Source organism: Podarcis filfolensis, assembly GCF_964270895.1.
Source record: "Podarcis filfolensis genome assembly, chromosome: 4".
Lineage (NCBI taxonomy): Eukaryota > Metazoa > Chordata > Lepidosauria > Squamata > Lacertidae > Podarcis > Podarcis filfolensis.
The window spans coordinates 64,074,167-64,089,213 of record NC_139607.1 but is presented as its reverse complement, the minus strand read 5'-3'; the positions used below and the strand labels follow the sequence as shown (position 1 = coordinate 64,089,213).

The window sequence follows — 15,047 nt, the reverse complement described above, 5'->3', positions numbered from 1 at the left end:
GCAGAACTCCGCCCCCCCCACCTGTGGGGCAAGTCATATTTCCTAAACCCAGCGCAAGAGCTGAGAACGTCTCCATAGGAATCTTTTTAGAGTTGTCAACACTTCTGATTGAAAAATTGTTCCCATTCATATTACTACACTGTTCTTTTTTTTAAAAAAACCCTCCTTTGTAAATTCAGTGCCATTTAAAAGTAAAACAAACTTATCATTGAATCATAATACTTAATAAAATGACAAGCAACAGAGAATTAAAGTGCATTTATCAAATGTGTGTCTGCAAACATACATACATCCTGATTATGAACACTTTTTGATAATAAGTAGCACAGAGAAGCCTTTTAATGCTACACCTGGGTAATACCTATACTAGAACAAGTTAAAATGTCACAAAATATTTTTATTAGTATTTATTGAATTTGCATACCATCCTTCATCTGAAGATTCCAAAGTGGTTCACAACAGAACGAACACACACACACACACACACACACACACACACGAATATAGTTCTAATAAGAATATAGTTCTCTAGAATACTTCATCACTGCAGTTTGTTTCCATCCTAATAAAATAATGCAGCTTCCCCAGTGATGATAACATGAGTGAAAACTAAAAGATCTTCTTTGGAGGTTACTAATTATCAATATTATCTCCTGTTTTACATGATGGTGTATTCCTTAAGGTAAAACCTGCACAATATCTAAGTCTTGCATAGGGATTGTGGCTCATGGCCCTGTTGATTCGTATGATGCCCAATTGTTAGGGTTCTCTTTTGGGAACTTGGATGAGGAGCAGAGGTCAGTAACTAACGCCTGTTAAACCAATTGGGTTGTATGGTAGTTCTTGGGTTATGGTTGCCAGTGTGATCATGGAAAGCTCTGCTGCTATCACTAACGTGCTGCCGGTACTGGGAACAACCTGAGACCAGGAACTGGCATTCCAGGGTTGCCAGACAGAAATATGCCAACTCTGAAAATTGGAGAGGGGGCCACTTCCCGCCATCTGTCCTTTCTGTAGCAAGCCAGCAGGGTTCTGGATATGGCAGTGGCTCTCCTACGAATCTCCCCTACTGAGTGAGGTGGGATTGCTCTAGCCATGTTACTTCTGCTTTCTGCAGTCTTCACAAAATTGTGCCTGCTTATGCATAGACCATTCTAAGTGACACTGAATATATGGAATGCCTTCCATCATTTTTTAACTATTGGCAGTAATTTCTAGGGAAGAGCTGTCATCAGGGACATAAATTTGGTTTTCCCCTTATAGGCTGATAAGGCACTAGAAAATGCAGTAATTCCCTCTTAACTTGATACAGGATTAATTTAATGCAACTATTTTTGTCTGAAGTGGAAAGCATGTAGAACAGATTTTTTTTATGGTACTCTTCCTATGTAGGAATTGCTTTATCTGTACAAAAATTCAGCAGCGAGGAAGAAAATGTGCCCATCTTATATTTATATTTGCGAATCATTGGAATGGTCTTGATTATGTGTGTTCACCTACATCCTCCGTGTTATTGTAGTACTCATATGTAAATATTTATTTTAAAAAATACTTATTGTTGGGCATCCTTCTTATCTAAGTAATTAGGGCAAGAGATAAATTCAGTCTCATGCTGTACGATACAAAAATGTAATTTAGAAGAGAAATTTGGTACCATGTTAATTTTGAAGTAATCATTGGGATAGTAACTGCTTCTAACAGTTGAATTTGGTCACAGTAAAATGTGTCTGTGAGAGTGGTTGTATATCAGGTTTTCCTTTTTTAAAAAGTTATCTTAATAAAAATAAATTCTTTTTGCAATACAGAGGTTTGACTTCTATGGCTGATTCAGCATAGACCAAGAAAAAAATAACATGGTTTGCAAGCTGCTAACATCCTTAACAGAAACTTGCTTTGCTGTTGAATGTGTCCCTTGAGAATACTGGCCTAGCCTGACTGTAAGAGAAACAGCAAATACTGGAGTACTGGTTCACTTTGAAAGAGCAGAAATCTCGACAAAGACTAAGGCCATGTTGCAGGAACATATATCTTTTTTCCATCTTTCTTTTTTAGCCAGCCAGGAGCAACCCTGGAGGCTGTGATCTTCAACACCATGGGAGCAGGATATTTCTTAATCTTTTTGTTGATCTTCATAAGATTCTGTTGGAGCTTTTTTGGCCAAAGACTGGAGTAAAAATGCTTTAAATAAACAGAGATATTAACTTTTTTTCTTTTGCTCAGCATCTCTCTTCTCCCTCTCTCATAACTGCTTTCTGCTTGTGGAGGTTAAGGGTAGGCTTTAATAGGTATAAGGTCCAAGATGGAGAATAAGAAGGCAGCTTAGGTGTGGATGCTGGGTGGCATCCCCCCATGGCATTCCTGCTGAGCTCCCCTAGTTAGTCCCATATTCTGGGCAATGGTCTTTGGTTGTAGCTGGCCTGGGCTGGCATGCTGTTCATTAGGTCAGCTTCCTGCAGCACATTACAAACAGTGCCATTGAGCAAGTAAGCAGAGTGGCCGGCAGATGAGGCCATGCATTTTAGTAAGTATTAGACTTGTATGTGCTGTTGGAACCATGGGATGGAAAGCCAGCTGGCTTGGCCCCAGCCGGAGCATCTCCCTTCTCAGCCTTGCTGCTGCGGAGATCCATCAGTTGTCATCCTCCGACATGTGTCTGCGACTCGAACTGCTGTGCATGCAAGAGCAATTACACAACAGATCAGGCTTGAGGCATGGATACTATACTAAACTACGCATTTATTACACATAAATCAGGACAAAAAAAAACATGGCCTCTCTCCTTGATGTTCTTTTTGGAGAGAGAGAAAACAAAAGCAATACAGAACGGATGTTCCGCTCATGGGACTCCAGCAATCTGTGCCGGAATGTAAACAGACATGTGACATGTAACAATCCCTCATATCTGCAGCAAGAGTGGAATGGAATTCCCAACATGTACATCGTTCTACCCACATGATGCACACCGGCACCACCAGTTTCAGTGGGGAGAGAGCAGGTGCCGCAGAGCAGGGAGTGAGCTGCAGCAAGGTTTTTCGAGTGCAGAACTGTGTGTGTCTTTCACAGCCTGGCCCCTGCAGTGGAGTATGCCATCCTCTTGCCAGTCCTGTATGTATAAAAAGGAAGGGTGTTCTTGTCCTTTGTTTTAGACAGCAAAATGTATTGGGGTGGACTTAGCACGTGTAAAACTTTCTGTGGCTTGAGTACAGGCAACCTGAAAGATAATGCATCTGCCTGGGTGCTAAGGTCTTCGGATGAGCGCGAGCACATTCACTTGGTCCCATCAACACCCGAAGCACGGTTGGTGGTAACACAAGAGAGAGCCTCTTCTTTGGCTGCTCCCATATTCTGGCATTCCCTCTGAAGGGAGGTTAGATTGGCTTCCTCTTTGTTAACCTTCCACCGGCAGGCTAAGAGCTTCATATTCAGACAGGCCTTTGAAGATTAAAGTGCAGGCGATGCTGCACTGGAATGCTGTCAGGAAGAACTGTATTTTAATAGCTGGTTTAAAATATGTTCCGCTGCATTTTAATTACTGTTTTTAACTAGTTTGCTTTTGTTACTTTGTATTTTATAATGTTTTAAATATTTTAAGCTGCCCTGAATCCCAATTTGGGAGAAAGACAGACTAGAAATACATCAAATAATCATAATAATGTAGCAAAAATTATGTCCCTGGTACTATCAAAATATGCACGGAATATCATTGGATTTATAGTGCTTTTTAAAATCCTAGTTTTAGTGGTGCCAAGCTCGAAAGCAAGTACAGCTAACAGGTAGCCTTAAGAGCTCTCCTTGTGCTCTCATAAATGTCAGCACTGACAACAGAATGTGTGAAGTACTGTTGAATTTTCATAGAATCATAGAATTGGAAGGGAACATGAGGATCATCTAGTCCAACCCCCTCCAATGCAGGAATCTTTCACCCAACGTGGGGCTCAAACCCACTACCCTCACTGGTGCAAAAGCTAATTCTGATGGTGTTGAGCACATAAATGTTCTCAGGGTCTGAACACTTTTTGTTTTGCTTCAGTTTTCCTAAGTACATTTTAGAGGCATGAATCTTTAACCAGATGCAGCTTATGAATATATGTTTATATATATATGAATATATGTTTATACTAGGTAAGGCTTTCTGTCTGTGTGTAATATATGAGATCACACACGAGAAATATGTGTTTTTCTTCATAGGTCCTGTTTTCAATGTCTCTGTGGAATCGCATAAAACAACAGTTTATCGAGGAGAGCTGGTGAAATTAGATTGCATCATCTCCATTGCAGGGACAGTACTCAGTCCAGGTATGATTTGAGCCTCTTGAATGATAATGGCTTTTCCTTTTTCCCTGTTTATTTTTGAACATGCTCACAACTTAGGATGTGTTATGCTTGCAAGTAGAAGTTGGAATTAAATGATCCATTTCCACAATACCATGGAAGATCTTGAAGACTGGCCCCTTTTAACTTACATAACTTGCTAGCTTTACCCTTTATCAAACTTCTTATAATCTGAGTTGGATTATAATTATCAGGTGCTTCTGTAAGCTGCAGCTGTGCTTGGGTGAGTCCCACTTTCTTAGTCATACCAGGGAGCTCTGGGTCTGAATTTTCCATGAAAGCATAGATGGAGTTGATGCAGCCCTGAATCTTGTGGAAGTGAGGAAAGAGATCCACACCTGCCACAATCCTACACTTCATTATCCACTGTTAACTCACACCCTTTCTGTACGCTATGAGATGCCAGCTGTTTGCCCATCTGTCAAGACAGAATAAAAACTGTGGACAGAAGTTTTATCATGCACAACTGGAGATGGTTCCCAGAGGACAGATGATTTTTGGAGCTATCTTTCAGGCCAATTTGTAGTGGCTGCCCATCTAATTTTGAACATGGTTGCTTATTAATTAATAGTTGCTGCCACATTGGCTAGTTTAGCAGTGAACTAAGACTTTCTTTCATTACCTGAGTACTGTGTCTCAATTGAGAATGGAACCCTGAGATTAATTGCAGGTCTTCAATAGCTAATCTCAGCAAAACAGTACATCTGAAAGTGTCCACATAGTAAGGAATCCTAGTCCTTCGTGAGATAATATAAAATTTTACTTTTGTACTCAAAATCCTGCTGCTGTTTTGTTTTTTCTCCTGTGGAAGAGTTGCATGTTTAATCATCACTGTATACCTCTTGAAAACACACTACACCCAGCACATTTCAGAATATGCTTATTTGCCTGAGCAGCCTGGTCGTTGTGGGTGTTCGGCACACAAATCTGGGCTTAGCTATTTTCAGTTAAGCTTTGCAGCTCACCTATACAAATGTAATTCTGATGGGTGTTTATACTTTTTATGCAGTATGTTGAGGACACATCTAGGGCAAACAATTCATTTTTCCTTAATCTTTAGTATTTGTGTTGATGTGTTCAAAGTGCTTACAGGAAGTATTTCAAAAACCTTGCTGAACTAAGAAGCCAGATGCCCTTTTGTCTGTCAGCCTGTTCCTTTCCTTAAAACTTTTTTTTTAAATCAATTTGTTCAGTAACTATAAGTGTTGGACCTTTGATTTGTTAACACAATACCGTAAGTTACTTAATGTCCAGTGAATGGTACTGCCAAAAGTACTCCATTTAACTACTGGTCCAGACAATAAAAGGCAAAAACCTACAATCTGACAGGCAACTTCATACCCTTATTGCTAATCACTCCCACAATAAGGAATAATTCTTCATTATTAACGAGGAAGAAGGATGTACTGGGCTTATGGGTGAACACATGAAATAGTCCATTTCTGGTCCATATCACTTTTGCATGTGTTCACCCATAAGCCCAGTACATCCTTCTTCCTCGTTAATAATGAAGAATTGTGTTTGTATACATATTTCTAAATGCCTTCTCTCAAAACATACTTTGAAATTTTTATGACCCGAAAACTACAGATCCAGTCAGTTTGTATCAGAATTCACAAACGTCAAATTCTTCAAGTATTCCTACCAAACTCTGCAGGCAATATGCACTTGGCACAGTGCTGCGTTATAGAAATATACCACAAATATGTCTACTGTTAAAAGTCTTCTTCAGCCTTCTGGTTTAAGAATCCCAGAAGGAACCAGGAGTACAGCTGCCATGTTTGGAGCTGTTTCTACCCAGGCCAAAGGAAAGTGGTTCCTTTCCTTTGTGTCTCTCACATCTCATCCCCCCCACTCCCTCGGGATTGGTTCTGTCACTAGTCTGTGTGATCACCAACCCCATTCAGTTACATCAGATTATAAGGAGCTGACAGGAGGGGTAGTTTGGTTGTGCTGGATGGAGCTTCACCTGTATTTTCCACCATTCAGCAGTACATACTTCCTTGCTGTTACTTCACAGCAAGAGTTGGATTACTATAGCAATAATGCTACAGATATTTCATTAGCACTTGGTTTCTGATAAACAGAATCATTCCTATTTTCATTTTAGATGTAGAGAAGATGTGCCCTGAAAGCAGGAGTGAGTCACCTGTGGCTGTTGTGATGTTGTTGGACTCCAGCTCTCCTCACCCTCAGCTGGCATAGTCCATGATCGGGGGGATGGAAGTTGTAGTCCAACAACAGCTGGAGGGCCACAGGTTTTTAGGTTAGCTTTTACATAGGTCCGTGTGCAGAGTTCATATTTTATGGACAAGCATTTGAATAGAAGACTTTAATATGTTGCAACTACAACTTGTAAGCACTACCGTGGGAATTACAAAATCAAGGAAAAGTCTCTATGTCCTTGCTTTCTTTTGTTAAATACAAATGGTCTCAACACTGAGATTCGGCAAGGCTTAAGGAGCTCTATTCTATCAAGCCGATGTACACAATGCCAAGCAGATAGGCTGGGAATGGGACTCAGAATCTTGAAGGCTGGTTGACCAAGGGAATTGACTAAAGGTCAGAGAGTTTAGATTTGCATGCCAAATAAAAATGTGCATATAACTGTGTGCTTTACATGTTGATCCACTTCAAAGTTCCTTCCAGGAAGGAAGTGTCCTAGCACTGTAATTTGTCCCATGTGCACAGTTTTAAGGCTTAATTTGTCACAGTTCCAAATGCTATCTTTCTGTATCCCCAAAAATGCCACAAGAGCTTCTCTAAAGTGTGACAAATATTATTCACATCTTAGAATAGTAACTGCCTACAGCCATCTCTCTTTAAAGTCCATTAGTATAAAAATTAAATCCGACCAGGACTTCTGTTAGATTCCACTGTATCTGGCTTCTGACTGATGTTTTTATTCCTGCTTCTGCCACTGTTTCTGCTTTTATTGCTGCTTCTGCAATCCCCAGTATCGTCCAAACTCACAAAATATTCACCAGATTTACTGAAATATTGTCCACATGTATTATAAATTTACAAAGGTTAATGTCAGGACTGTGAGAGATGAAAGCAAAATGAAACTGTGGAAAAGATAGGTAGTAGCTTAAGACATGCTCCTCTTCCTAGGAGTTAAGTCTCTTGGCGTGTTCTAGTGTAATTGGATCAAGTTAGTCAGAAATGTGAAGTCCAGGAATGAGATGGATAGATATGTGGGTAATGAATGGCTTTAGGGATTGAAAGTAAGGTATCTGGGACATTCGCATCCCTCTGGTCAGAGATTCTGATAACCCATCTGGATGAAGATAGATTGTTCCCATCTGTTGGACATCTTAATGTTGGGTCTTGGGCAGTTTCTCGGATTGGCTGTCCACATGACAAACTACAAATATGCAATGTTTTTTTTAATTGGCTTCCCTTCAGCTACAGCGGATGAATGGACTGCACAGATGATGCAGGTTATCCAATAGAAATGATCCTATTAGGGTGCACAGCTTGTGAATAATGTTTGTTTATGGTACCTTTTTATCTGCAACAGAAGGCAGGATAACATAATTTCCACAAGGGCAATCAATAAACAGCTTATGACAAATGGCAGTACCTAATAACAGCAAAAAATATCTTAATGTGGCAAAAACCAAGCTAGAGACTTCTAGAGTTCTCTAGGCTGCATTTTCTATTTCACATGGGCAGGGTAACTTTCATGAGTTACAAGATATAGACTGGGGGCCTCCTTCTGGCTCCCAGTCTATGTCTTAATGCCTCTGTAATCTTTATGCTTTTGATGAAGCTTTGATTTGCATTCCCTACTGTTCCCTGTAGACAAAGGCGTAGTTTTGCAGTCAAATAAACCCAGGATGTGCATAATTGCACCCCTCCTCCAATGAAACTTTTGTTGATTTTGGTTTTGTAATTTTGGGAACATTTTCATTACACTCTTCTAGAGCCTTGTACATCTTCCATGTTGATATTATTGTAACTGGATGCTGATAGACGATTTTCAACTTCTCTTCTTAGATTGTGGTGTGAGTGTAATTTTAAGATGATTTATTTTATTGCTAGCCACCTTGAGTATTGCACAGAGGAACATGGGATATAAATTTAACAAAGATATAAAAATGTACACGTACTTAAGCCTCATGTGTAAAGCACCTTTCACAAGTCTAGTAAAAATGGATAAGCATCATGCTTCTTTTCAGATGAGGCAACTGCCTTCTGTTATCATGAACGTAATCAGTTGAGATCCACTTCATGCAAAGATTGTCATAATGAACTTTGGCTTTGAGGGTACAGCCCAAGCAATATTGTAGCAGGCATAGTTACGGTAAATCTATTCTTTGTAGTATGTGATGGTTCTTACACTTGCTTCCCAGCTCTCCGAAGACTAGGACTAGAAGACAGTTGCAACGATTAAACTGCATCCTCAGCTACCAGTCTAATGAGGTTAAAAGTGCAGATCTGCTAATGGATTTAGTATAATCTTGCACATTGGAGGGAAGAATGCAGGATATACTGATGGACTCTGACTACCTGTCATCCAGTGTTAGAGGTGGAAGTCAGTGCAAAGACACTTGAGAGAGATTAGTCTGTTAGTGAAATTGGAGGCCTTTGTTCCTAATGGCACACCACCCAAAGTAGATAGTAGGTAGGTGATCTGAATTGGGGCAATGCATACAGGGAACAAACCTTGCAATGTCACAGAAACTTGTTTGTACTAGTGTCTGTAAGGCAACCTGCTTATACTTGTATTACCTCAGTTTTAGGGGAATACTGCTGTCTGATATTGTTTCATAACCCATGATTTGATGTCTTGTTTTGAAGGTTACAATAGCTTGCCCTTCCACCTTAAACAGGTTGCCTATTCCTATGAGCATTACTATACTTTCCTAAAGCCATGCTACATTTTCCTCTTCTCTTCCCATGTCCTCATAAAGAACAGTTCGAGCATATCTTAAAACTACAGTAAATGATGCAAGAATGAACACATACTGGCCTGTAGTAAGCAAAACCAGAAATCTCAGATAGGAGCATGTACAGCAATCTGTCTTGTCGTCACATATGAATTGGGGATTATGCTTTAAAACAGCCCTTTTATAATGGGAATATCAGGTTCAGTTTTTGAACTATGCAGTTTACCCAGATGGTGGGTAAAAAGAACTTTGCAGTAATTCAAGCTAGAGAACAGAGACTGGAAAAAGAGGACTGTGGTGATGCCATCAAAACCAGTTTTAGATCATATTTATGTGATATTGCAGTGAATATAGTGGAGTTAAATGCAGTGTAGCTGGAGATTAACAAAGGTTGAAGGGCTGTCTCATGCAGCCCCTCTGAGTTCTTGCTTCCCCATCAGTCTGAAGCAGAATATCAATCTGAAGCAGAATAACTGTGTAGTATTGCCCCAAATGTACTGCTGCAAATGGAGCTTCTTTTGCTAATAATCACATTATCCCAGGGGTAGGCAACCTAAGGTCCGGGGGCTGGATGCGGCCCAATTGCCTTCTCAATCCGGCCTGCGGACGGTCCGGGAATCAGCGTGTTTTTACATGAGTAGAATGTGTTCTTTTATTTAAAATGCATCTCTGGGTTATTTGTGGGGCCTGCCTGGTGTTTTTACATGAGTAGAATGTGTGCTTTTATTTAAAATGCATCTCTGGGTTATTTGGGGGCATAGGAATTCATTCTTTTTTTTTCCCTTTCCAAAATATAGTCCGGCCCCCCACATGGTCTAAGGGATGGTGGACCAGTCCACGGCTGGAAAAGGTTGCTGACCCCTGCATTAGTCCTTTCTTCTGCTCCTGACAAGCTTAGAGTTGAGGCTATTGCTCAGAAGAACCCACAAATTGGAGACCATTCATTGTTGGATGCAATTAAGCCTTTTCAGTTTAGCAAACTTGACTCTGGGAAGGGCAAGAGACAGCTCTGTACCTACCTGGAACTGTTGTGTTTAGTGATACCTATAAACTGGTTTTGTTTGTGTTTCCCAATTCAGATGACATGTCCTTCGATGTCTCCTGGTTTGCCATGCACTCGATCGCAATGGACAGAGACCCCGTTTTCCTCGCATCATTAGATCGGAAAGGGATAGTCACCCAGGCCAAAAGAAATGGAAGCAGTGATGTCAGCTTGGAAAGAATCAGCCCCATGGAATTCCGTCTTAGGATTCATGGCTGTGAAGACCAGGACTTTGGCAACCACTACTGCTTAGTAACCCCCTGGGTACGGTCAACTGCAGGGATCTGGCAACAGGAGATGGAGGTCAAATCCAAGCCAATCCTTGTAACTGTGAAAATGGATGGTAAGAGTGCCTCCAATTTGTTTATATATAGCATTATCAGTTGTCATTGAGAAGTAATCAACATACTTTGTCTTTTAGCATAATGGCAAACAACATAATGCTTTCTACCACTATTGGTTTTTATGACTGCCCAAGAGGGTTTTCCCGTTCTTGCATCACTAAGTGATGATCCAGGGAAAATCAGACAAAACTGCTAGAATGCGCTAACATGATAGCTTGCAATTCGATTTCTTGTAGTAGTAGTTGCTCTGTTTTTTATTTGTTTTATTTAACTAGTTTGTATAATTAGTCTGCAGAAATCTTCTGTTTTTCTGTTGAATGTGAGTTGTTTGAAGCAACATACATTTCACTCTACAGGCATATGCTCATTCCAAGCACCATGTTATCCTGGCTTACAGTGTTGTTTTGATTACTGGCCTTCATGGTAATTGGTTTCCTTTTAAATATAGATTGAACTGGACATTTGCTGGTGGAAAGTCTCAGTGTTTGATTCTTTTTCTTAAAATTTAGAATGGAAGGTGGGATGTTTAGGTAATCAGAGATAACAGTAGCTGACCAATATTTCTTTCAGTACTCTTAACATTTTTAATCTTTATAAATCGACCTGGGACTGCATTGACATCCCTATGAATCTCTGTTCCTTTCTCTGTCCAGGTCAGGTGTAAGTAGCAAATGGCAAAGGAATACGTTTTCTAACTTGCATATATCCAGATCTGAAATAGCCCCTTTCAATGCAAGAAACATTTACTCTCTCTGGATTGTGCATAACATTTCTTCTTCTTCTTTCTCCCTCACCCTCAGTGCTGAATGCTTTCAAATTCCCACTGTTGATTGGCATTGGCCTGTCCACAATCATTGGACTCTTATCCTGTCTGATTGGCTACTGCAGTTCCCGTTGGTGTTGCAAGAAGGAAGTTCAAGAAACCCGACGAGAGAGACGCCGACTTATGTCTATGGAAATGGACTGAGCTTCAGAGTTGAGGTGGATGCACACGTTTTTGGGAGGGAGGGGATTTTGGAAGGCCTGAGGCTACTCAGACTTGAGTGTTTCAAGCCAAAATGCCCTGACAACAATTGTCTGACCTTCTCTCCTGGACATAGAACTTCTCCTTTTACCAGTGTTTCACATTTAGAGCACAAGTAGTGTTTGTCAACATTGAGCTCTTCTTCAAGTGGCACTTTTTTGAGGGATAGTTCTCCCCACCCACACAGGCAAACTGTTCCACAGTGTGCTTCCTGCAGACCTTTAGCTAAGACTCACTATCAAGGCTTGTGTTTAAAATGTTTTCCCTTGTTGTTTAATAGGAAGATGGAATTGGAAGAGCTCAGAGGCAATAAATGTCTTCCTTTATAACTAGCTGATCCCTAGAGAAGAGAGAACAGGTTCCCCTACTCCGGGCAGAATCTGGCGAGGAAATCCTTTTGTCTGCTGTTGGTGGGATTGGAATTAATCCTAAACTAAAACTTGGATTGTAGTTTCTGAAGTCTTTTTTTTTTTAAATAGTGCTGGTTTAGCAGCCCTTCAAAGGAAGTAGGCAGCAATACAAACCTTTTCTTACAGTGCCCTGCCTCCCACTGTGCTTCATATTCTGCCCACTATTATCATACTGATAAGAGGGGCTTGAGCTTCTGTGCCCTGCATATTCCTAAGAGCCTCAACATGAAGTGCCACCACTTTTTCCACTTCTGCTCACTGTGCTGGTGAATTTTTTTTCATAACGAACATGTCACCTCTAGAAACTGGATGGAGACTTCTAGATGTTCTTAGGTGGATCACAGGTCTACCTAACTCAAGGACCAGAAGGTCTAAAATTGAGGCACAATCCTCCTTGTACAAACATTCCTGACTCGGCGCAAGTAGAAAAAAGTCACAGAGAGCAGTGTGCCATGACAGATTAAGGTGCACCATGACAAAGACCCCTGCAGATCAGTGAACAAGGGTCTAGATCTGCAGCTTGTTATTGGGGAACTTACATAATTGGTTTTGCAGCCACCAAGTAGACTTTGGCATTGGTCAGTGTCTGCAGTTGTAACTCAGGGTAGGGGTAAGGAGGGAGGGAGGAATACAGTGGATATACATGGGGGATAGTGCTCCTTTTCTGGATTCCCTTGTGCATGCTGCATAGTGCAGCATATCCTTTGCTGACAAACTAGGATAAATGATCATGATAGGGATCTCTGGTGCTAAAGTAGAGGGATCTAGATCTTGTCTTCCACATACCTTTATCCCTTATCCAAGGAGCTGCCCCTGTGACTTAAGGCATCTAAATCTTCCAGCACAGCCAGCATATCTAAGCAATAAGAATTCAGAACAGAGGCATTTTCCAGAAAACTTTAGGCATTAAACATGTGTGACTTGAGTCAAGCCTAAGACTGAACATTCATGCAAAGAGCAAATAGTCATACTACTCTATTGTGCTTGGAGGTGAAGTTGACCTGCAGAGTAAACTGGTTAATACAAGTTGAATGGAGATTGTGCACATACACAAGGAGGCATGCAGGATGTTATGCGTGTGAACATCAACTTAGCACATTCATCTGAAGGCACAGATGGTGTTCACAAATCACCAGTTTCAGCTTGCATTGACTCCAGTATAAGATTGTGCATATTGCTAGGTTTGCAAGCTTTAATTCTGGGGTGTCCAAACTCAGATTCCTGAAAGGTTCCTTGAGAGCTGCAGGAACCCGCTGGAAATCTGCAAACTTTAAAGTTGTATGGAGTCAACATGGCTAGAGTCCTCCAGAAGGCTTAGTAAATATGAGAGTTCTGGTTGGCTGACCATGGTAATCTGCCCCTTTGGGGCCTTCTCTGTGGCAAACCGTTTTTGCACTTGACATTTAGAGCATTGCCCCAGGTGGCTTATATTTAATCCGACATCCCACCCATCTAGACAAATCCTATGTCTTAACCTTTCATATTGCAAGCTAATGTTTTAGTTGCATTCTCCACATTGTAAGACTTGTTTCTTTTTTTAAAGTGGAGCAGAAGCAGTTGTCTAAAGCACAAATTATCCTTCCATGCATATTGTGTCTTGAGTCTTTCTGTTCTCACATTTTGAGGGATAAACAAAAACATTTAAATGCAATAATTATGAAATGGCTTAGCCCAGGAAAGTTTAATTTTCTTTGAACACTTATTGCACACTTTGCCTCTCCATGGAAAGAAACTCAGGGTTATTTTGGTTCAGGGATTCCCTGCCTTTCATAGCAAGGTTCTCTCAAGTTGTTGCCCAAGCTTCTTAGACCAGAGGGTGGGGAGCTATTTTTCTTCTAAACAAATCTGGCTGATAGGTTCAACTGCTCCTTTTGATTTGAGATTATGCTTTCTCCCTTGTACTTAAGTATACCTTGAAGTAGTACCACTCCAGAGTCTCCTTCCAATTGTGCCAATTTTATATTGTTCCTCTTTTTAAAAAGTAGCTCTTCTGTCTCTCCAGAAAATATTTGTTGCTTCTGTTTTGTGTTAACTCTCTCTGGTATCTCTGTGGAGAAGAAGTTGCATGGGATTCAGTTAGGTGTTCAACAGTATTTGTCAGAGTTGCAGTCATGGAATCAACAGTCAAACATTCTAAGGGCTCCTGTCAATCCTGATTTGTCTCTTTCCATGCTTCTAGCTCACAGTTGGGAATTCAGGACATTTGGAACACAAATTGGGTAACATTTCAAAAGCATCTTTCTTAAATGACAGGAAATCTTTTTGGTTGATTTTGAAAGAAAGGTTTTAGGCACAGCTCTGGAAGCTTTTAAAGAAATGTGTTCAGCATGGCTTTGGAAGATATGAGTTGAACAGTTAAACGATGCTGTGTAATGTGTTTTTTACATTGAAAATAAATTGTCTTTTTATAAAATCGTGTTCTGTGGTCATTGTGTTAAATTACATCTTCCTCTCCTTTTATATGTGGTGTTCAGTGTACTTTATGCTTTTCCACTGCTTGGAGTGGTGTATTATCCCATTTTAGTCAAAGGAAAATGAAATAATGTTGTTGCTTGTCTATGCTGTCAAAAGCAGCCCTGATCTTCATTCTTGACCCGTCCCCTATATTGGAATGTCAATATTGCTGCATCCTGCTCTAAAATGATGCACTGAAGATCTCAAAATCACCATTAGTTGATGCTTTACAGTCCGCTCTATATTGACTTGAGATGCCCCTGTAATGTTTTTCTCTCAAAGGGTTTTTTTGTTTTGTTTACAATCTCTTGCTTTACATAATTAGCACATTACCACAATTGTACCATTATCATTATTGAATTTGCCAACAATAACAAATTGTCCCAGAAGTTTGTTGATATGCTTGTTCTTTTACTATACACATTCAAATTCTACTGAGTCTGAAGTTGAATAGTTAGGATAGTTAGGTTGATTTGCTAGGTTCATTGATTTTTTTTGGTACAGTGGTACCTCGGGTTAAGTACTTAATTCGTTCTGGAGGTCCGT

General features: G+C 40.4%; 1 protein-coding gene across 2 annotated transcripts in view; it reads left to right on the top strand.

Annotated features, from left to right (window-relative positions):
• PTGFRN (prostaglandin F2 receptor inhibitor) overlaps positions 1 to 14,460 on the top strand; it is a 79,042-nt gene extending 64,582 nt beyond the window's left edge. For both annotated transcript variants that reach the window (XM_083611537.1, XM_083611538.1), the window contains 3 exons: positions 4,189 to 4,296; positions 10,307 to 10,612; positions 11,414 to 14,460. In XM_083611537.1, the coding sequence (XP_083467663.1) occupies positions 4,189 to 4,296; positions 10,307 to 10,612; positions 11,414 to 11,580 (581 nt within the window). In that variant the 3' untranslated portion in view covers positions 11,581 to 14,460. The remainder of the gene's footprint in view (positions 1 to 4,188; positions 4,297 to 10,306; positions 10,613 to 11,413) is intronic.
• Positions 14,461 to 15,047: the final 587 nt, after the last annotated feature.